The sequence below is a fragment of the Benincasa hispida genome, chromosome 1, assembly GCF_027475165.1.
Source record: "Benincasa hispida cultivar pf3 chromosome 1, pf3_genome.v1.1, whole genome shotgun sequence".
Classification (NCBI taxonomy): Eukaryota; Viridiplantae; Streptophyta; class Magnoliopsida; order Cucurbitales; family Cucurbitaceae; genus Benincasa; species Benincasa hispida.
Genome location: NC_143478.1, coordinates 486,244 through 508,192, shown reverse-complemented (window position 1 = coordinate 508,192; position 21,949 = coordinate 486,244). Strand labels below are relative to the sequence as shown.

General features: G+C 37.9%; 2 protein-coding genes and 1 pseudogene across 15 annotated transcripts; 1 reads left to right on the top strand and 2 right to left on the bottom strand.

The window, feature by feature from the left end:
* The first annotated feature begins 1,707 nt into the window (after nt 1-1,707).
* On the top strand, nt 1,708-13,716 carry LOC120073384 (hydroxyethylthiazole kinase-like). Of its 9 annotated transcripts, none has more exons than XM_090317040.1 (5): nt 1,708-2,228; nt 2,820-3,188; nt 12,760-12,823; nt 12,961-13,060; nt 13,281-13,716. In XM_090317040.1, exons 1-5 carry the CDS (start codon nt 1,776-1,778, stop codon nt 13,498-13,500), a joined length of 1,206 nt encoding a protein of 401 aa, XP_090173166.1. In that variant the 5' UTR covers nt 1,708-1,775; the 3' UTR covers nt 13,501-13,716. The 9 variants fall into 9 exon arrangements, 8 of the variants coding, with proteins under 8 accessions (XP_090173166.1, XP_090173170.1, XP_090173177.1 ...); XR_016531697.1 differs by having other exon boundaries at nt 1,710-2,228; nt 12,885-13,060; nt 13,281-13,515; XM_090317044.1 differs by lacking the exon at nt 13,281-13,716 and having other exon boundaries at nt 1,710-2,228; nt 12,885-13,170.
* LOC120069166 (dirigent protein 16 pseudogene) lies at nt 3,602-4,654 on the bottom strand (annotated as a pseudogene).
* Nucleotides 13,653-20,492, bottom strand: LOC120073368 (Serinc-domain containing serine and sphingolipid biosynthesis protein). Of its 6 annotated transcripts, none has more exons than XM_090317029.1 (15): nt 20,357-20,492; nt 19,537-19,588; nt 18,821-18,896; nt 18,356-18,555; nt 18,060-18,136; nt 17,628-17,787; nt 17,348-17,372; nt 17,006-17,095; nt 16,723-16,894; nt 16,495-16,658; nt 16,319-16,388; nt 15,997-16,068; nt 15,251-15,384; nt 14,583-14,656; nt 13,653-13,961 (listed from the first exon to the last, which is right to left on the bottom strand). In XM_090317029.1, exons 4-15 carry the CDS (start codon nt 18,552-18,554, stop codon nt 13,867-13,869), a joined length of 1,332 nt encoding a protein of 443 aa, XP_090173155.1. In that variant the 5' UTR covers nt 18,555; nt 18,821-18,896; nt 19,537-19,588; nt 20,357-20,492; the 3' UTR covers nt 13,653-13,866. The 6 variants fall into 6 exon arrangements, 5 of the variants coding, with proteins under 5 accessions (XP_090173155.1, XP_038882113.1, XP_090173157.1 ...); XM_039026185.2 differs by having other exon boundaries at nt 16,495-16,568; XM_090317031.1 differs by lacking the exons at nt 19,537-19,588; nt 20,357-20,492 and adding an exon at nt 18,974-19,108.
* Between the last annotated feature and the right edge of the window lie 1,457 nt (nt 20,493-21,949).

Sequence of the window (21,949 nt, the reverse complement as noted above, 5' to 3'; positions counted from 1 at the left end):
CCTTATAATACTGAACCCGTACTGCATGATATTGACCTAAAGACTGGAGATTGGTCCGAAAAAGTTGCACATTTGGTAGTGCGATGGCACTATCGTGCAGAGTTTATTGCAGTGGAGGTTTCTCTTGAATAGTTTGACACAAATGTCACTCCAGAATATATTCATTGGTATAATAATATCACAAGACGCTATGTCACTCGTCCGGGAGTATCTGTGGGTCATCTGGTAAATGAATAAATATTATCTATTTTTTAATTTAAATTTATTTTAAATATTGTCTAATTGTTTTATAATTCACAGATATCGAACAACAGTAAACTCCGTGAGGTTGCGAATGATCCGAACCAAGTTCTTGCTATATGTAGTGACAACCAAAGCTACATGAAGGAAATTCATTATATGTACGATATACCTATTGTTCCTCCATCAGCTCCTAGACGTAGAGGACCTGTTCGGAAAGGATGAGTTTGATGAGGTTGCACATAATGTGGAAGAGTTGCCCCCTATGACGCAGACGCAGAGTCAAACTAATTATGCTAGTCCAATGATGATGATGCCAGCATTTTGGTTCAGGACATTATGACTTAGAGGCTGGTCCTTCGTCTTCATACGTGCATGGACATGGTCGGGGTCGTGGAGAGCATAGTGAATACTTATATTATGAAGCACCTGCAGAGGTACCAGAGCAACATTAAGAATAACTTGGGCAACCTCAAGTTCGAAGTCGACAACGACAACCAGCTCGAAATCGACGACGTTCGCCTTGTGGGACACATTGATTTTTGTAATTATTTTTATATAAATGAGATATTTAATTTACATTTTTTTAAATTTTTATGAGTTATTATTTTTTTTAAAAAATGTATTTTTTTTAGAGTTTAAATAAAATGATAAAATATTTTTAGAAATTGTTTTTATAAAATGAAAAATTAAAAAAAAGAAAGAAAGAAAGGATTAGAAATAATAAGGTGGAATGTGTAATAATTAAAAAGGAAAAAAAGGGGAAATTTGTACGGTATTCTCGCTCTCTATCAAAATCTCGCTATCTCGCTCTCTATCAAAATCTTGCTATCTCGTCCTCGCTCACGCCCACGCCCTCGCTCACACTCACGGCCACGCCCTCACCCTCGCTTTCGCCCTCGCCCTTGTTTTCGCTCACGTCCTCGCTCTCGCTCACGCCCTCGCTCTCGCTCTCGTTCTCGTTCTCGCTCTCGCTCACGCCCTCACCCTCGCTCACGCCTACGCCCACGCTCTCACTCAAAATCCCGCTCTTGCTCTCGCCCAAAATCCCGCTCTCGAATTTGATTGGGAAGTTCAGTGGCAAAAAGAAGGAGATTCATTAGCTCGTTATTTAGTCAGATTTGTTGAGATGACAGAATCCGTAAAAATTATTCAAAGTTTTGGAAGGAATTCCCAGGAGACCTTATGAAAATTTAGAAATACGATCTTTTGATAGAGAAAGGTCTCCGGAATGATAATTAAACAGACTCAATAATAATATTAGGAAGGGCAAGATCGAGGGTTCAAAGTTGAAGAAAGGTCGAAGGTTCAAAATTCGACCTGCCCTCCACATATTTTAAAAAAAAATGTTTCTAAAAGACAATATACTTTTAATTTTCACGTTTACCAATGAGATGAAATATGTGTTGTCCGTACAAAAAGGTCGTAAAATTAGTGATTTTTGAGCTTTTAAGTGAAATATAAAAATGAAGGAAGACGACGATTCCAATTCATGAACAGGACGCGTAGAGAAAGAGAGAGAACATTATCGAGCGATGAATTCGAAGCAAAACGAAGACGAAGAACAGCGACGGCAATGGGGAGCTAGAGCGTGGGCCACACTCGCCACCGTGCGAACCCGATCACCGCTCATCCAATGCATCACTAACTTCGTTTCAATGGATTTAGTGGCCAATACTCTCTTATCCGCAGGAGCCTCGCCGGCCATGCTTCATTCTGTCGAGGAGTTGCCGGATTTCACTCCTAACGCCGATGCTCTCTGTATCAATGTTGGCACGCTTTCCCCCGCCTGGTTGCCCGCCATGAAGTTCGCCGCTGAACTGGCGGTGAAGGCCGGGAAGCCCTGGGTTCTCGATCCGGTGGCGGTTGGAGCTTCTAAGTTCCGGATGATGGCTTGTTTGGAGCTTATGAATCTGAAGCCCACCGTTGTTAGAGGGAATGGATCGGAAATAATCGCCTTGTCTAAAGCTTCTGCAGAGTCCAGTATGGTAAGATGCAATTTCATTTTACACTACAAATTGATATAATTTCAGTTCGATTGCTCCTTCTTCTCTGCCTTCAAATTGAACTAAGTTACATCCATGGAATTTTATTCATCTAGTAGTTCAATTTTTTTTTTTTTGGGCATGTCGATACATTTTTCTCTAAATATGCTTAAATTTTCAAGCCTTTACCGCCAAGTCTTTGGGGTTTTGAGCATCAGCTATCTTTGCAAATCATAACTAAGTTCTTCATGGAATCAAGGGTTTTAACTTTTAAGTGACGAAATCAATTTTGATTTCCTTTACGCTATAGTTATATAGCAAAAGGTCATCCAAAAAGTCACGAGGATGAATTATAGTAAATATGATTATATCAATACTTCAACACTCCTCGAACGTGGGTTTGGAAATTGATTGAAGGTCAAATGAGTTTTTAAGAGAAAATAATATTATAATGGGTTGAACAGTCTCTCTTGCTAGAATACCATGTTAAATCACCAATTAACTCAAAAACTTAAGCTGATGGGTTATGGTTAAAATATATTATATCAATACTTCAATATTCTCTTAATTTCTTCACCACAAGTTCATTTTCAGGGTGTCGATAGCTGCCATGAGTCAGTGGATGCTGTAGAAGTTGCCAAATCATTAGCTCAATCCAGTGGAGCCATAGTAGCAGTATCAGGAGCTGTGGACATAGTTACAGACGGGAAGCAAGTTATTGGCGCTCGTAATGGAGTTGCCATGATGCAGAAGATTACGGCAACTGGATGCTCAGTAACAGCCCTTATTGCTGCCTTCCTTGCTGTTGATCAACTTCATGCTTTAGAGGCAACAACTTTGGCTTTATCAATATTTGGAATTGCGGGAGAAATGGGAATGGACATGGCAAAGGGCCCTGCATCACTACGAACTCATTTGATTGATTCATTATATGGGCTCGATGAAGCTGCTCTAATCTCGCGAGTAAGGATCTCCAGCTTGTGATTAAATTTTGGACGGGGTTTTGTGTATGGTATGCCTAGTAACTACTCTTGAACTCTTTTGAGTTTGTACAGTGCTTTAATGTTCAATAATGTTGAAAAGGTTGGTTAGCCTAAAATTTTCATTTATTTATCCATTCAAGCTTTCATTCTTTTCGGTGAAGTTATATACCTCTGATCGACCTTGTAAATTTGTTTTGTTCTTTTGATGCTGCTTTTAACCGTGTTTATAACCTGGCATGTTATATCACGAGGGTGTCTCTCCTTGATCACATTTGACAAGATACTTCTCTTTTTAAAGTTTATCATCAAATTCAACTAAATTCACTCATGGTATGATCACAACAGAATTACAACTGAGAAACATATAAATTTCATAAAACTCGATTACAATTTTTTTGAGTTGCAGCTGCATTTGATAGAAACTACAGACCACGGTTGCATTCATCACCACACATATATTGCATTGTTCTTTGTTCACCATACTGTTTTCAGTAGCTTAGATGTACAAGGACCCTCAACAATGTTTCTGCTCCATCTGTGATGTGCTGGCCAGGAGGAAGGAGTGACCACATCTCTGCAACACACGTGCGTTCTTGAACTTGCTAGTTCCTCCAATCACTGACAAATGTGACGGGGCCTACTCCATAGAAGTTGAGATTGTCCCCATATTCTCCTCCTTCGAGCATCTGCATAGTTCCATCAGCTGAACTAGCCACATACACCCCTTATGCCTGGTCAATTGATTTTGAGCCCAACTCTAGCGTGGTGGTCAAGATGTTATCGACGTTCTGAAGCCTAGCCCCATGTCATCAAGTCCCAATTGGGTTTGGGGGATATTTTGTGGGTTGGGATTTCCAGCAAAAGCAGTGCCAGAAGAGCCAGTCCCTAGAGGGATACCATTGATGCCATTCCCGGTAGGGAGAGCACCATTGGCATTTGGGATTGCTACACCACCGTCTGGGGAAGGAAGCCTATAGGTGTTGCAAAGGGTACTTGACCAATGTATTTGTTCCCCAGCAGGCAAGTAATCGGTCTCGCGGTTGGGCTGCCACCGCCGAGAATGTCATGCATATAAAATTCAAGGACCGGTTCGTGTCCCCCAGTATTGGCAGTGACAGCTGTAGACTTAGACGCCACAAAATGCACCACGATGATTACTGTTGCAAGGAAGGTGGGAAAAGATGATTGCCTGATGAATGTGTTGATTGTTGCAGAGTCAGGTATGAAGAACTTCTCTTGCTTGTTTGTAGAACTCAGAAGACTATAATTCTTGTGGTGATAAGCAAATGAGTACAAATTCTTCTCTTTATATGGTGCTGAAAATATTAGATCAATTTGGATTTTGGAGTTGGTATGAACCACTAAAAATGGTGAAGTTGTTGGATTCTGTTCTCGAAGACATTCATGCTGTTTTTGTTTCATCACATCAAGTTTATTTTCTTTCATTGACATTATTTTTTAGCCTTAACAATAGGTAAGGCATTTTGATAAACCATGATAAAAATAAAAATAGAAGAAGAGAAACCCAAGACTGATTTACGTGGAAAATCCTAGGTCAGGGAGAAAAAACCACGATTGAATCTTATTATTAAGTTACTCTGAAATACAGAAAGACTGCTCAAATAAATAGACAGATAGGAAGCCCTAGGCCCATAAGTAAATTACAAATAAACCCCTAGGGCAAACAAACCTTTTTTCGACACTCCCCCTCAAGTTGGGGCGTAAATATTGATCAGACCCAACTTGCTGACACAGTAATCAAAACTCTGTCTTAACAACCCCTTTGTAAGGACATCTGCAATCTGCTGATTTGAAGGGATGTAGGGAATACATATGCTCCCATTGTCCAATCTTTCTTTAATGAAATGTTTGTCAATCTCGACATGTTTAGTCCTATCATGCTGGATCGGATTGTTGGCAATACTTATTGCTGCTTTATTGTCGCAAAACAACTTCATTGGAAGCTCACCGTCTTGTCGAAGATCTGTTAATACTTTCTTCAACCAGATCTCTTCACATATCCCCAAACACATGGCCCTATATTCGGCTTTTGCACTACATCTGGCAACCACTCCCTGTTTCTTACTTCTCCAAGTGACCAGATTGCCCCAGACAAACATATAATATCCAGACATAGACTTTCTATCAATAGCAGATCCAGCCCAGTCCGAATCTGTATATGCTTCTATACCACGTTTACTAGACTTCCTGAACAGAAGACCTTTACCAGGAGTGCCCTTTAAATACCGTAAGATGCGTTCAGTTGTTGTCATATGTTCTTCATAGGGAGCTTGCATGAACTGACTAACAACACTCACGACATATGATATATCAGGTCTCGTGTGAGATAAATATATCAACTTCCCGACTAACCACTGATATCTTTCTTTGTTAACAGGAGCTCCATTATTAACATTACTCAGTTTGACATTATACTCTGCAGGGGTGTCTATAGGTTTACACCCAGCCATTCCTGTTTCTTCGAAGAGATCTAGAGTATACTTTTGTTGCGATACAGATATACCCTCTTTCGATCGGGCCACCTCCATCCCAAGAAAGTATCGCAATTTTCCCAGATCTTTAATTTCAAATTCTTCAGCCATCTTCGTTTTAAGTCTTATGATTTCATTAGTATCATCACCCGTCAGAATAATGTCATCTGCATACACAATAAGTACTGAAGTCTTTCCTGAACTCGATCTTTTTGTGAACAACGTGTGGTCTGAGTGCCCCTGATCATACCCCTGAGCTTTAACAAACGTGGTGAATCTGTCAAACCAGGCTCTTGGCGACTGTTTCAATCCATACAGAGACTTCTTCAATCTACAAACCCGATGGTTAAACTGGTGTTCGAAGCCGGGTGGAGGGTTCATATAGACTTCTTATTCGAGTTCTCCATTAAGAAACACATTCTTCACATCCAACTGGTGCAAAGGTAAATCTTTATTAACAACAACAGATAATAGCACCCGGATCGTATTGAGTTTGGCCACAGGAGAGAATGTCTCAGAGTAATCAATACCAAAGGTCTGGGTAAAGCCTTTGGCAACCAGTCTCGCCTTATATCTGTCAATCGAGCCATCGGATTTGTACTTGACAGTAAATACCCATTTACATCCAACCGTCGTGTGCCTTTCAGGAAGAGTAACCTGTTCCCATGTTCCATTTTTCTCTAGGGCTCTTATTTCTTCCATAACAGCAACCCTCCACTCGGGAGTTTCCATGGCAACTTGTATAATACTTGGAACCATTACCGTATCTAGACTGGTAGTAAAAGCCTTGAACTCAGGAGATAGGTTATTATATGTCATGTAACTATGCATAGGAAACTTTGTACATGACCTAGTCCCTTTTCTCAAGGCAATTGGAAGATCAAGAGACGCATCACGATTCTCCTCTTCTCCACGTTCCTTACTACAGTCAGCCGTCTGATCTATGGATCTTTTGTCAGAAGGATTTCCCACACAATCACCTTCCCTTCCACTATTCTCGTTTGCTAAAGTTACTTCTTCAGTGTTGTCTTTTCCATCCGTTTCTCCATCCTCCTCAGTTCCCTCTATTTTCTCATTATCTGCATCAATCTCTACATCTCTATCCTTTCTACAATTATCAGTCTCAACATAATCATCAATATCACAAACAGGGATATTCATACCTGGAACTGAGACCGAGTCAAACTCATGAACTGGAGCCGGAGAGGCGACATGCGACACTGTTTCCTTCCTGAGATTCTTCTTGTAGTAGGTTATCCAAGGGACTTGATTATTGGGAAGAACAGGACTAGGAAGAACATGGTTAGGATGTTCAGGTTCAGCCGACATCTCTAGGGGGATAGAGTACAAGGACCAGTTAGTCTCTTCACTAGGACATTCCCCCTGAAGAGGACTAACGGGAAAAAACGGTTGATCCTCAAGAAAGGTGACATCCATAGACACAAAGTATTTTCGAGACGAGGGATGATAACACTTTTACCCATGTTGATGGAGAGGATACCCAACAAAGACACATTTCTGGGCACGAGGAGTGAATTTTGTACGATTGGGACCATGGGTATGGACAAAGACAACACATCCAAACACTCGCAGAGGTACGTCAGGAATTAACTGGGTGTTGGGATACAGATCTTTGAAACATTCAAGAGGAGTATGGAAAGACAAGACACGGGAAGGTATGCGGTTGAGAAGGTGGGCTGCAGTGAGGATACCATCGCCCCACAAATAGGAAGGAAGAGAGGTAGATATCATAAGGAACGGGCGACCTCTACCAGATGTCTATTTTTCCTCTCGGCAACTCCGTTTTGCTGGGGAGTATAGGCACACGAGCTTTGATGGATGATTCCTTTAGATACCAGGAAGTCTCGGAATGAGTTATTAATGAATTCACGCCCGTTGTCACTCCGTAAAATGGCAATTTTTGTGTTGAACTGGATTTTGATGGTCGCATAAAATTGTTGGAAAACGGAGGACACCTCAGACTTATCGGTCAAAAGGAAGACCCAGGTCTGGTGTGATCGTCAATAAAGGTGACGAACCACCGTTTGTCTGTAGAGGTAGTGGTAGGTAAGGGACCCCAGACATCACTATGGATAAGATTGAATGGTTTGGACGACTTGTAAGGTTGAGAGTGAAACGAAACACGACTCTGTTTGGATGACATATTAGTATTATGAAATAAATGCGGAAAAAGGTACTTCATATATTGAAAACTGGGATGTTCCAGACGGTAATGCCATAACATAAAATCAGTTTCAACCACTGAGATTCAAAGAAACAAAACTAGTCCTATAACCATCCTTAAAGGAAGTTTCATCAGTCAGGAAATAGAGCCCCCTATCGTGCCGGGCAGTACCAATCATCGTCCCCGAGCCCAGATCCAGATCCTGAAACAAAACAATGTCGGGTGAGAAAACAGTCTGACAGTTCAAGTCCCTTGTAATTTTACTAACAGATAGTAAGTTATACGAAATTTTAGGAACATGCAGTACATCACGCAATATCAAACCATCAAACGGAGACGGATGTCCTTTCCCTGCGACAGGGGCAAAGGAGCCATCGACGATTCTAATTTTTTCATTGCCGGCACTCGGGTGATATGAGATAAAATGATCAGAAGACCCGGTCAGATGGTCTGTTGCTCCTGAATCCACAATCCAAGGCTGTTTACCATTAATGCTAATAAAGCCAAAAGACTGAGTTGTACTCGAGTGTGCAATTGCACTGACCCAAACAACACTTAAGTTATTCTGACTGTCAACTTGAGGCGGAGTCAAAGTCTTGTCATTTGCCGAGTCACTGGCCAGAGCACGTCCAGAACCAGTCTTGTCCTGTGACTGGCGTCGTTTGTAATTTTGAGGTTTCCTATGAAGCTTCCAACACTGGTCTTTCGTGTGCCATGGTTTTTTGCAGTGCTCACAGATAGGTGGAGGTTTCTTGTCACTATTTGATCCAGATGACTTGGTGACAAAAGTTGCAGCCTCAGTAGACATAACAACTGAAATATTCATGGCTTTAGACCTGTCTTCTTCGAGGCTTATTTCAGAGCACACCTCCCTCAGTGATGGTGTAGGGCGTTGACCCAAAATCCTGCTGCGAACACCGTCATATTTTGGATTTAACCCCGCTAGAAAATCGTACACTCGATCAGCTTCCTTAAATTTGGAATACTGCGTTCCATCATATGTACTTCTCCAGACAATCTCACGGCATAAGTCCATTTCTTGCCATAACAAAGACAATTTGTTAAAGTATGACGTGACATCCATAGCTCCTTGCTTACATTCATGAATTTGTTTGTGTAAGGTATATAGGTGGGATGCATTCTGCTTCTGCAAATACAACTGCTGTACTGCATCCCAGATCTCTTTGGCAGTCGTCGTATAAAGTAACGGTCTGCCAATTTGAGGTTTCATGCTACTCACCAGAACTGATCGTAGCAATGAATCTTCTGCTCTCTAAAGACGCTCGTGGGGACTACCGGGTTCAGGTTTGGCTATCTCCCCAGTTAGATAGCCAAATTTCTGTCTTTCTTCCAGAGCCATTCATATGGATTGAGACCATGAAAAATAATTTTCGCCATTCAACTTTTCTCCAATTATAATCCCTGCAGAGTGTCCTATTGATCCAGATAATAAATTTGTAGCAGGTAAAGAATGGAAAGAGTTTACCAGGTTCTCAGAGCCTAGCTGTTGACGATTCCGGTTGAACCATTTTTGAGTTTGTACCAAGAACCAACCCAAATTCAGCGAGCTGTTGCTGGAGGAAAACAAACATGCTTTTAATCTCATCAGAACATGCCCCGGTCAGACCGGCTGGAGAGTTCGCCGGAAAAACAACCGGACCGGCGTCACTGCAGTCAGAGAGGACTGGCCGTCCTACCCCCGGAGGTTGCTGGTCAGAAAACGCCGTCGATTGGTCGCGCAACCCGGTGTGGTCGACTGCCCTAGGGTTCGAAGTCGCGGCTGGGAGCTCTCGTCTGGGTTGTGCGAAAGCTTCTGGGAGATCGACCGGCCTCTTGTGCGCGAAGGTTCTTGGCCGATCGGTAGGTTTGATCGTCGTCAATGGATCTGAATAGTCGCCGAACACCGTCTGGGCTACGACTGGACCTGGCCGAACATCGAACAAGGCTGGATCTGTTTGTCGACCACTATTTACACTTAGGATGTCGGCTGGTCTGCGGTTGAAGGGTGGCTGGGCATCACTCACATCTGGGCGAGACCCGATCTGTCCACCGACACTCATTTGTTGGAAGAGGCGAGGTAAGGCAGTCTCTAGGTATTGTTGGATAGCTTCCTTAATCGTGTCAGCCATCTCAAAATTTTTCGTCGAAGGAGACTCATCAATGGTGGCTAGGGTTGGTCTGCGGTTGAAGGGTGGTTGGGCATCACTCACATTTGGGCGAGACCTGATCTGTTCACCGGTACTCATTTGTTGGAGGAGGCGAGGTAAGACAGTCTCTAGGTATTGTTGGATAGCTTCCTTAATCGTGTCAGCCATCTCAAAATTTGTCGTCGAAGGATACTCATCAATGGTGGCTAGGGTTTCGTCCCCGTGCTCTGATACCATGATAAAAATAAAAATAGAAGAAGAGAAACACAAGACTGATTTATGTGGAAAACCCTAGGTCGGAGAAAAAACCACGATTGAATCTTATTATTAAGTTACCTTGAAATACAGAAAGGCTGCTCAAATAAATAGACAGATAGGAAGCCCTAGGCCCATAAGTAAATTACAAATAAACCTCTAGGGCAAACAAACCCTTTTTCGACAAACCAGGTATTGGAATAATGGGCCAGCCCAACACTAAGAAAAGTCTTGTGACCAGGAAGAACTCTGAAGGTTAAATTCATCAATGAGTAAAAAATCGTCCAATTTCTGAGGCTCGGTGGTCGTTGCATCATCTTTTTTCCTTTTTTTTTCCCCCCAATTTAAATACTTTGAATTCATTTTCATTTTCTTCACACGTCTTTCCTCGAAGAATTTCAAGCCAATACATATATCTTCTCCCCTCTTTTATTTTGCTGCAGTTTATTCATTACTATTCCAAATCCTATCTCGATTATCTTGGTCGTCAATTACTGTAATTCCTCCCAAGGTTTTTGGGCTTTCTTCTTCTCTTCTCTTTTGCTTTTAGTTTATTTGTATCTTATCTTTCACTTTTGTACTTATATGTATTTTTGTATACGTTTCTGTTATTTCGTCATGTATCCTGTTTTTGATTTGTACTAATTTCTTTCTGTCCTGGTTTTTAGGATTGTAATCCTTTTGTGAGTAAAAATTTATCACTTTTGCGTTTTGAGAAAATTGTGTTAGATAAAGTTAACAATAAGATTAGAGAAGAAAGATAGGGTTAGATAAAGTTAACAAGAATAAGATTTTACATCTTTTTTCTTTTTGTACTTTTATAAAGACCTGGAATCAATACCCAACATTCTTCAAAAGAAGTATGCTTTGTTGCGTGATTTAGATCAAAGTTTGCAAGGTATACTTCTTCTTTCAATTAGCTATGTAGACTTAGTTTTCTACAATGGCTTCATTGTTTCTTATTTATTTCTCCTTTCTTTTTTATTTCTTGAGTTTATTTTTTTTTTTTAATTTTTTATGGATGTTGGATCAATATGGCAATACCCCCGATACCTTTTTTCTTTGAGCTATTTTTTATTGATGTTTAGAAATTAGAATTGAATTTAACCGTCTCCTATGTCTTCTCAATGTTATTATACTTTATGGTGGCACGTGTTTATTGATTTTCAAGAACGTTGCTATTTCTGTGAATGCAGGAGCAGGACTAGTAAAACAGAATGAGCGATGCTGTGAGCAAGAAATTGAGGATATTAAGCGGGGAGTTAAATGTGGTAATATTTAGGGTTGGCAACGGGGCCGGGGCGGGGCGGGGGGGTGTCCCCCATCCCCAGCCCCGTAGGGGAAATTGTCTCCCATCCCCGTCGGGGAAACGGGGTCCCCGCGGGGCCCCATTTGTGGCAAACTTCAACGGAGGGGAGGGATGAGCGAGCGAGAGGGAGAGGGGAGGGATGAGTGAGAGCGAGAGCGAGAGTGCGAGGGAGGGCGGGAGCGAGAGGAGAGGAGAGGGATGTTTTGTTGCAGATTGCAAAGAGCGAGAGGGGACTGGGGAGGGGATAAAAATATATATATAAATTCGGGGTCGGGGATTAATCGGGGTTGGGGTCGGGGCGGGGATACTGTCCCCATCCCCGCCCCGGCCGCGGACGGGGCCCCGTCCTCGGACGGGGCCCCGAATAAATTTCCCGGTTTGACCCCATACCCGATCAAACCGGGGAATCCCCACCCTGAACGTGGCGGGTCTCCGCGGGGACCCGCCCGTCGGGTTTTTTTGCCAACCCTAGTAATATTACTCCTGATACTTCACTCATTAGATTCTCTTATGAAGCTCATGATGAGCAAAAGCATAGCATCAGAATTGCCGATTAAAAGGTTGCCTTGCCGTTCAGGCATATTTGATTTGGTATGTGGAAGTGTCTTCGGAACTCTTTTAAGTAGTGTTTGTTAACATGTTGTGTGGGTGTGGGTGACTTTGAACTGAGGCACACTCCACTTTATTATAATGATCAAGACATTAATTTTCTGCTTAGGATGATGCAAGTTAATATAAGAAAAGCAATAAAATTGTTTGAACATTTTTGTAAATGCAAGCAGGGTGTATGATGTGATGTTTAATGCTTGTAATGATGTTCTATGTTTGTAGTTTTGTACTTGTGCACTCGTCCCTTCTAACATCATGCTTAGAAAAGACAATTGCAAAAGAACCTTCATGTTTATCATTGTCATTGACTGATAAGTAGAGAGGGAGTATTAAGGAGTCTCCCAGGTTTCTCATGTAGTCCCAAATCTCAATGACTTACGCATAACTAGTAGCTCTTCCTTGACCACCATTGGCAATATTTTTTCTTTTTTATTATCTGTAACTAGTGATAATGTTTTGTGTGGGTTTTCTTTTGTTACTTCACTAGAAGAAGGACGGGCCTTCTTATTATTTATATTTTTACATCTTCTGTTCATTTGTATTGTGTGCTTCAGGTAGATACCTACATACAACAGCTTGACCAGTATTTGAAGAATTTTGATGAAAAGCTTCGTCAAGGTAATATATTTGTTTCTACCTTTGTTACCCTCTATTCTTATGATCCTCTTTGCTCCTGCAGATATGGAGTATAAATGCATTTACCGCACTCATTTTGGCTCCAACTCCCATCTTCTATATATCATATTTATTTGCAGAAAGAGGAAGTGATGCTGCAACTGGGTTACCAACTTCAAGTGTGGATGGTAACACAAAATCTGGACGGGGAACAGAAGGTGGTAGAGGCGGGTGTAAAAAGTAAGATAATTTCGTGCTTGCATACATTAATGTGTCTGTGTGTGTGTATCACATGAATAATGTTGAAACTAATTACCGATAAACGACGGCAATTACTTTAGGTTCCTTAATTACTTTAGGCACTTAAAATTTGTGATGAATCGGGGATAGTAGTATATGCTACAGTAACATTTATTACGTGCATGTTTATCGTCATTAATGAAACTATTTTCTACCGAAGAAATGGACAGGCTGCGGCCGCAACTGTTGCTACAGAATCATCAACTGCTACAACTCCCACAGGAATGGAACTTGAATTACCAATTGATCCAAATGAACCAACTTACTGTCTCTGCAACCAAGTTAGTTATGGTGAGATGGTTGCCCGTGATAACCCTAATGTATGTGACAATTTCCTCCCTCAGTTTCCAATTATATTGGTGATTACGACTATAAGCTAAGCCAGTCTTCCCTTTCATATAGTGCAAGATCGAATTAGTTCGATACTTTTGCCCAAAAAAAAAAAAAAAAAAAGAATAATTACGTTTGTTGATTTATTTACCTAACAACTTGGATTTGTAATTAAAAAATAAGAAAAGAAAAGGAAATGACCGCATTATCCATCTAAAATGGGAGACCTGCATAAACTAGTTACATCAAAACGTGGCTTTCTTATATGTTCACAGTTCAAAGGCATCTGTTGGATCTTGTGACATTTTCCATTTATCATCTTAAAAGAATGAAAATTACAGGAATTCAAAAAGAAAAAAGGATGGACAAAAAATAATGAGAATATTAAAAAAAAAAAAACGCCCAGAAATTCGATTTCAAGGAATTGCTGAATCATTTGCTTCTTGCACTACAACTCCTTCATGATCCTGGATCTTTGCCTGTCTCACCACTGGAGAAATTAGTGTCCACACTGCACAACCGAATTGAGTTAGGGTTATGTCATTGTCGCCTGAGATTAGTCGAAGTATGATGTTCTCATAGTTTGTTATCAAAGGATTTTGACCTTTAGCTCAAAACTAAGTCAGTGAGAGCTCTGTCATATAGATCTTAAATCTATTATATTAAGGTTTCGTTTGATTATGCTTCCTAGTTATCTATTTTTTGAAATTGTTACTATGGCTTTTACCTCTCCTGAGATTAGTTGAAGTATGATGTTCTCATAGTTTGTTATCAAAGGATCTTGACCTTTAGAACAAAAATCATGAGCACAAAATTAAGCCAGTGAGAGTTCTGTTACATAGATCTTAAATCTATTATATTAAGGTTCCATTTGATTATGCTTCCTAGTTATCTATTTTTTAAAATTGTTACTATGACCACCTCTATTAAAGAAACAAGTAGATTTTTTTTTGCAAAATTAAAAAAACAAAAGCAATTTTTAAAAAAACTATTTCTTTTAGTTTTCAAATCTTCACTTGAATTTAGACGAATGTGTAGGAAGTAGGAAAGCCAAATAGTTGATGAACAAGAACTAAACTATCTATCTACTACTTGGTAGAGTAGACCTTGTTCCGAATAGGATTGTACTTACAGTATATTGTGGCTGCAAACCATTCATTAAAGATCTTAACCCAAGTACTTGTCCATCCTACATCCATGCTCCACCTAAACATTTCACAATTTTATAAGAGCTTCAAACTTAAGACTATGAGAATCATACAAATCAGAAGAGAGACAAATTGTAGGTGGTTCAGTTTGATTCACTTGAAATCATTGCCCAACTTTAAAATGGAAATGAAATCTAACAAAATGTGCTATAAACCTCACAGACCAGCCAAAACAAACCCAAGTATTGATCTCAATTCTTCTCTAGTTCCCAAGGTTGGAGGGAGCCTCCATCTTGTTTTGTGACAAGTTGGGATGTGTGCAATTTCATGGGGGTAATAAGGGGTGAGAGATATAATAGAACCTTCATGGGCGAGAGTTCTTGTAAGGGATGTTTGAGATCTTGTTAGATTCTCTATTTCTGGTCTTAGTGTCTAGATCTTTTAGACCGGAGTCTTTTCTTATAGTTAGCTTCCCTTTCTGTGGGCTTCTCTTTTTTGTATGCTCATGTATTCTTTCATCATTTCTTAATGAAAGTTCGGTTTTTACATTTAAAAAAACAGGTGATCTCCGTTTCATTGATTTGCTTTATTCTATCTATATTAGAGAGAGAGATGAGTTTTAGAAACAGCATCATTAATCCAGTTTTCTTACTTTGTGGCTGAGTTGTTGAGGTTCCAGCTAATGAAGAGCATAGCAAAATACATGGCCCCTAAAGAGAATGTGAGATGGAAAAACCCATACGTGTAAAGAATATCATCTTCCTCTTTCACCTTGTCTTTTCGGAACTGCTCGGCATCAGAAACACACATCGGTTGTCAAAAAAAAAAAAAACAAAATAAATAAATAAAAGTTACAGTTGTGTTAAAATTTTGTTTTAATTTGAGAAAAAGGCATCTTTGGCGACTTCAAATATTTTCATTCTGTTTGGCTGCTGTTTTATGCTCAGATTTCTAGAGAAAATGCATTCTGATTAGACAAAGCAGGTTAATGGTACCAAGGAAGTTATATTCTTGGAGTTTAAGGCCCCGGTTTGATAACCATTAGGTTTTTAAAAATTAAGCTTATAAATACTACATCAACTTATAAGTTTCTTTGATTTTGATATCCACTTTCTACCATACTTTCAAAAACCAAGTCAAGTTTCGACTAACAATATAAATGTTTCCTTAAAAAAGGCGAAAATGATAGTTAGGAAATTAGAGAAAGCTAACATAAATTTCAATAATATAAAACTAAAAACGAAATCATTATTAAATGGGGTCTAAGTTTTCTGTGTTTAAACAATGTGGTTGTACCAATAGTTTCTTTGTTTAGTAGTTTATATTCAGAAAATACTTTTGAAATATTAACTAAATTTTAGATGAACATTTGAAGATGGGCAGTCAAAAGCAAGTAACCTGAAATGATTGTGAATCAATACCAGTTGAGAAGGTTGCCATGACAACAGCACATATTGCAATTAAGAAACTCTACAACCATAACACCAAAGGTAAATATCGGTTAGGTAAGTCAGGATTTCCTGACAAAGAAACCAAATTGCTTGATCATCAAGAATTTCGAGCTCATCTCGTACTACGACTGCTTTAATGAAGAATGTCTGGACCAATTTATGCACACTTCGGAACTTCAATAGCATACACCAGATAAAAGAGTAGTGTGCCCCTCAAAGTTCGATAAAAGGAAACTAGAAAAGTTAAAGGAGATGCTGTAAATTCTCACAAGTATTGTAATCCAGTCGCTATTCCCGCTCTCTTCTTTCCGTGCACTGCATTTTTCGGTCACAGGTTCGCTGTAAAGCCATTCACTAGGATTAGAAAGATCACAATATTCAAAATCGGTTTCAGTTTCAACTTCAAAATAGTAAGCCAATATGACAACACACTGAATTCTTAAACCTTCTAATGGCAGACCAGCAGAGGAAGACAACATATGAAGCCATGATACCAGATGACAACAGACCTCTATTAACCTGACTTTTAAAGTTCCAAAGACAATTTCTGGACCAGTAAGTTAAATCTTCCTTTTGAAATAGAAATCGTCCACAACTGCAATATTCTAGCTGAAAACGAATAAGATCTGTAGCTTGAATGAAAAAAAAGAAAAGGCAATTTAGAGGAGCATACCTTCGAATGTAAAGATACAACCATCATCACAATGAGCAGAATCAAAGTCCAAGAGATGAAGAATATATTGAGAACACATCTCACTTTTGGAACATATAAGGAGTACATTAAGCCAATTCCACAGAAGGAAGCTATGTAAAAAATCGTTGATGTGAATAATCCGAGGGAGCAGCTGTAGAATATGAATGAAATTTATGTGAAAATTGATGGTAAATGTAATTGATATTGTTATAGATAAATTCAAGGTTTTTGAACCGCTGTAAAAATTTATTAGAAAGCATACCTCTGCTTCATCTTCTCATCAGGCATCCAATACTTATTCCACCATGAGATAAACTGGATAACACTAACCAGTTGGAGGAGGAGAAATATCCTATTCATGAGAAGAAAACAAAAGGCATCCATATTTTCAATGAATTAATAATTAGAAAGACATAACAAGTTCATCTTAAGCTATGGAAGTGAGGATGAAAAGTATATAGTCAGTATTAGCTGTGGGATCGGGATAACCAATACATTCAAAGATCTCTTCAAGTATGAAACTTTGAGAAAGATTCATATCAGAAAATCTATGAACATAAACCGCCTAGACATATAATGGGAGAAAATAAAGATGGATACTTACCCTGCACCGGCACGCGCAAATTCACCTTCAAAAGAAAAAATCCTCTTTAGTTAATACCATTGGAACAAAATGGAATCACTATTCAATTCACTTCTTCAGTAAGTGGTGAGGTATCAACCATGATAGGATCATTGTGATTTTTACGTCAAAGATAAACCATGATAGGAACAAAATGGTTGATCCTATCAACCATGATAGGATCATTGTGATTTTTACGTCAAAGATAAGAGATAGAGAGTTAAAGATCGAGAAAAGAGGATAATGAATGCATGGTACATACCATATAATTGGATAAGAGCTGGAGGGAAGAAGAATGGAACCAGCATTGAAACAATAAACACAATGAACTTCAAGCTCCACCAATTAGAATGCCACACATTGCGAGGTTCATGTAATTTTCTTGTTCTTGATGTACAGAGAAACATCAGAAAGAAAAATATCTGAACTCGTAGTTAAGGATTTGATCCTTAAAAGGATAAATTGGTAAGGAACAGTTTAGTTCGTTTTTCGAATGAAAATCAGAACAATTTCCATGTTGGCTGATGTATAAAACATGCCAATTCCATTGTCATAGTTAACAATGTAACAACAGTAAAGGAACTCATTGCATAGAAAATACTATTTTGACTCTTTTTTAGCAAAAGCAAAGACACCGCAAGAGAATTCAAGAAGAAATATTCTTATTTCTTTACGATTAAAAACAAAAAGATACAAAACATCCTAAGCTCACACGAAGAACTCCGAGTGCATGAAAACAATCCTGTCCTCCTGCTCCACATGATTTCAGATCTGCAGGGCCATTCAATTGCCAAAAAGCAAAACCATGTCTAAGCCACAGTTCTTATTCATTACTGAAAAAATGCACAAAGGTAAAGTTTCTGAATGGCAATACTTCTGAATCAGAACTTACACAAACTGTGAGCTTCGATATCTTCTTTTTAATTGTTAATTATGTAGTGGATGTAAAATGGAAATGTATGGACAGATGAAGAAAGAGATTTTCCTTACAATGTAGCTGAGGTACAATCCTTTGCCCATAATCTCGAAGAAACCAAGCAATGAGATTTGTCATCAGGAAGATAATGCCGTATATGTAGCGAACTCGCAAGGACTTCTTCTTTTCACTTGCATAATCAGCATTTGGAGTTTCCAAAGAAACAAATTCAGGGTTGCCTTGTTGAGTACGTACTCCGCCCCCTAGGCTCATTCTGCATTGCCAAATAGAAAGATAGCCACTCATTCTGCCTCAATCCCAATTTCCATCATAAGAGAAGAATATATCTTTAAAAAAATCCGTTCTTATTTTTCCTTCTTTTCTAATGTGAGAAAAAGTTGAATGACATTGAATAACTTCTTGAAAATGGGCAGAAGAATCAGAAAAAAATTGAAGATCAACTGTAGAGAAGAGTCATTGAATCGTAGAGATAAGCAAAAAGAGAGAGAATGCATATTGTAAAATATTAAGAAACTCACCTTTGCTTTCCCTACTACACTTCTGCTTGATGCTTCCACCAAGCTGCAGGCTTTTTAAAACGCTCCTCTAAAGGAACTAAGAAGAAAGCAACAAAATAATGAAGCAGGTAGTGGAAGGGAAGACAAAAAGGCACAATTATAACTTAGTCTTACAAATAGATTTGCTCTCAGTCATTGGATCTTGAAGCTTCAAGGGTCGTTTGAAAAACTATCTTTAAGAACCATAATCCAAGGACATGTAAAGTCTACTATTATTATATACATTTTGATATCACTTTTAACAAACACATGTTTTTTGAAGGAAGAATAATATCATTTTATCTTAAAAAACAATGATAATACACTAAAGGAAAACAAGGAAAAAGAAACAAATTTTTAAAAACAGTTATTTAATATGTTTTCACTGTATATATGCTTTGAAAAACAAAAAAGAAATGTTTTTGGCCTATTCTTTTGACATTTTGCCATGACAGCTCATTACTTTTGAGCTCTCCTTCCTAACATCTTCTAGTAACAACTTTCTTGAATGAGGGGATAATTGATTGAAAATATTTTCACAAACAACTCTCCTTCTTTCCATCTGTTCACACTGAGGAAAAACCAAAGAAGCAACCATAATGAGAAGAGATTGTCACATGAATTAGGAAGCTCTCTCACCAAATTTTAAACCCACAATTATAAAGGGCAGAGTCTTTTCCCAATCACCAAGAACTCACCTCATTTTGCAGAGGAAGAAACGTCGCCAACATTGTCGGGCTCATGATTTTCCTTGAGACAATAAACACAAACTTTCAGCACTTTTCCTTTCAACTTTGAAATTCATGTTCTCCATCACATTATATTGTTGTTACCCAAACATTATATTAGAATAGAAAACAAGATTTACCCTTCAAAGAAAACATGACATTCAGCTCATTGACCATTCGTCAATATAAAAAACATGTTTTTGTGTATTGTGTGTGTTTGAGCTCAAAGTACAGCATAGTCTACTCATTTTCTTCCTTTTCTAAGTCAGTTTCCTTTAATTTTCGTATAAAATCGATACTGTCCATTCATCCTAAAATCGATCTAAATCTGACCAAGGCTTCACCAGCTTTGACATTTCATCAAACAGGTAGCAAGCAAAAAGTTCAACCTGCTGTTCTTACTGCTGTTGCTGTACATATATGAGATTTCACCTCATGGAACATAATTCTTTTGGTTTGACTTACTGAATAACTACTATCATGGGTTGGTCTAGCAATAAAAAAGAGAGTCATGGGAATAAAGAATTTAGAGAGAATGATTTCAATCTACGGTAGCCACCTATCTAGAATTTAATTCTACGAGTTTTCTTGGTACTTAAATGTTATAGGATTAGACGAGTTCTCCTATAAGATCAATTAAGACGAGCATAAGCTGATATAGACACTAAGTTTCTACATGGGACTAAGCGATTAAAGGTAGAAAGAAAGGTAAATAGTGCAAGATTCAATATAAAGCTAGTGGACAAACAAGGCAATGACAACTTCCTTTTGACTAAACTATATTACTTACCTGAAATCCTCCCCAACTTTGCTGAAGCGTGTAGGCCTACTTTTATTTATTTATTGAAGAAAAAGGCTGTTCTTTCTTCCAGTGGCTTGGCGCTCCTCCTATACTCTATTTCAATATACTAATTCCAAATTATTCCAATTTTTTCTTATAAAGTTGTATTTTTTCTTCTAGCCCATTAAAATTCTTCAACTATAATGACACACATAATCAAAACTTGTCTAAGTTTGATTTATATTTTCTAGCTAATATGACGCTTTAGACCATATGTCATTAAGCATTAATATTACAACAGCAAATATCTCAATTAATAATTTAATATTAAGGAATTATATATGTATTTTACTATATAACTCAATTGATATTCAAGATGTGTTATCGACCATGAGGTACGTGGTTTGAATATAGAGAAGAAAAGAAAAAAAGACAACCAAAATTCTACTTGATTTTTTTTAGAATAAACTTAATCCTCAGGTAACATATTTCTGTTTTCTTCATCTCTAAATTTTTATGATGTTGAATTCAAACGCAACAATTTAATTATTTTCTTAAGGACGATAATTTGGGGGAAAAAATTCCAACTTATTATTGGAAAAATAATTTTTTAAAGAAGTTGCCAGATTATTATTATTGTTTCTATAGAAAAAGGAACCACTACAATTTATATGTTCTAGAAACGAAACCAATGTCATTTCCTAGTTTTCTTCTACTTGCTCTTATGCATGTACATTACCCATTTAATTGGTTTCTTCTAATCTTGAATTAGAACCTAATTGATAAATTCCTAATTAGGGTTTAGGTAATATCATTCTTAATTAGATTTGGTTGGTGAAATATTTGTGAGAAAATATGAAAATTACAAGTTATTTTGATTATGGGTTAGGTTGGCAAAAAGTTTGGTAGGAATTCATGTGTTAAACCCAAAAAAATAAAAAAAAAATAAAAAAATAAAGAGGAATTTTAAAAGAATAGCTTTTTAATAGTATATATATATTTCTAGAAGACAATTGTAAACACAGAAAATTTTAAAAGAGTATATAGGGTACTTCGAAACTAAACAAAACAACAAAGAAAAAGAAAAAACACACACAAAAAAAAAAAGTGAGAAACAAAACATCATTTTTAAAATAAAAAAATAAAAAAAAATGATTATTAAATAGGACATTATATACCGGCAAACATGATAGTCATTCATCAACGTGCATAAATTCAAACACTAGTTAACAATACTTTTAAAAATAAAAAAGTAATCTATACCATATATTAAATGACCATTATCAATGATTTACTTATATATTAATATAAGTTCATTCGAAATTTATATTTTTGTAGTACTAATAAATGTGGAACATATGAATTTAAATCTCTAACTTTGAAAGGAATACATGTAAATTATTATAAATCTATATTCATATTGATAAAATTACGTGTATGTAGATTAATATTTGTATTCGTACAATAGTATGTAAGAGTAATACAAAATGCATTTATCTTTGTGCAGGTCACTTCAACGGAAAAAATTTAAAAATATTTAAGACAACAAATAAAGAAGAGTTTGTCACGTAAAAACTTGTAATTGGATAATTAAGTGATCTA

Coding starts and splice junctions, on each gene's coding strand:
- LOC120073384 (XM_090317040.1), top strand. CDS start 1,776: ATGAATTCGAAGCAAAACGAAGACGAAGAACAGCGACGGCAATGGGGA. Junction 2,229..2,819: donor CTTCTGCAGAGTCCAGTATG/GTAAGATGCAAT, acceptor GTTCATTTTCAG/GGTGTCGATAGCTGCCATGA. Junction 3,189..12,759: donor AAGCTGCTCTAATCTCGCGA/GTAAGGATCTCC, acceptor TGTGTGCTTCAG/GTAGATACCTACATACAACA.
- LOC120073368 (XM_090317029.1), bottom strand. CDS start 18,554: ATGAGCCTAGGGGGCGGAGTACGTACTCAACAAGGCAACCCTGAATTT. Junction 16,659..16,722: donor TTGTATCTTTACATTCGAAG/GTATGCTCCTCT, acceptor ATTCGTTTTCAG/CTAGAATATTGCAGTTGTGG. Junction 16,389..16,494: donor TGCTGGTCTGCCATTAGAAG/GTTTAAGAATTC, acceptor ATGGCTTTACAG/CGAACCTGTGACCGAAAAAT.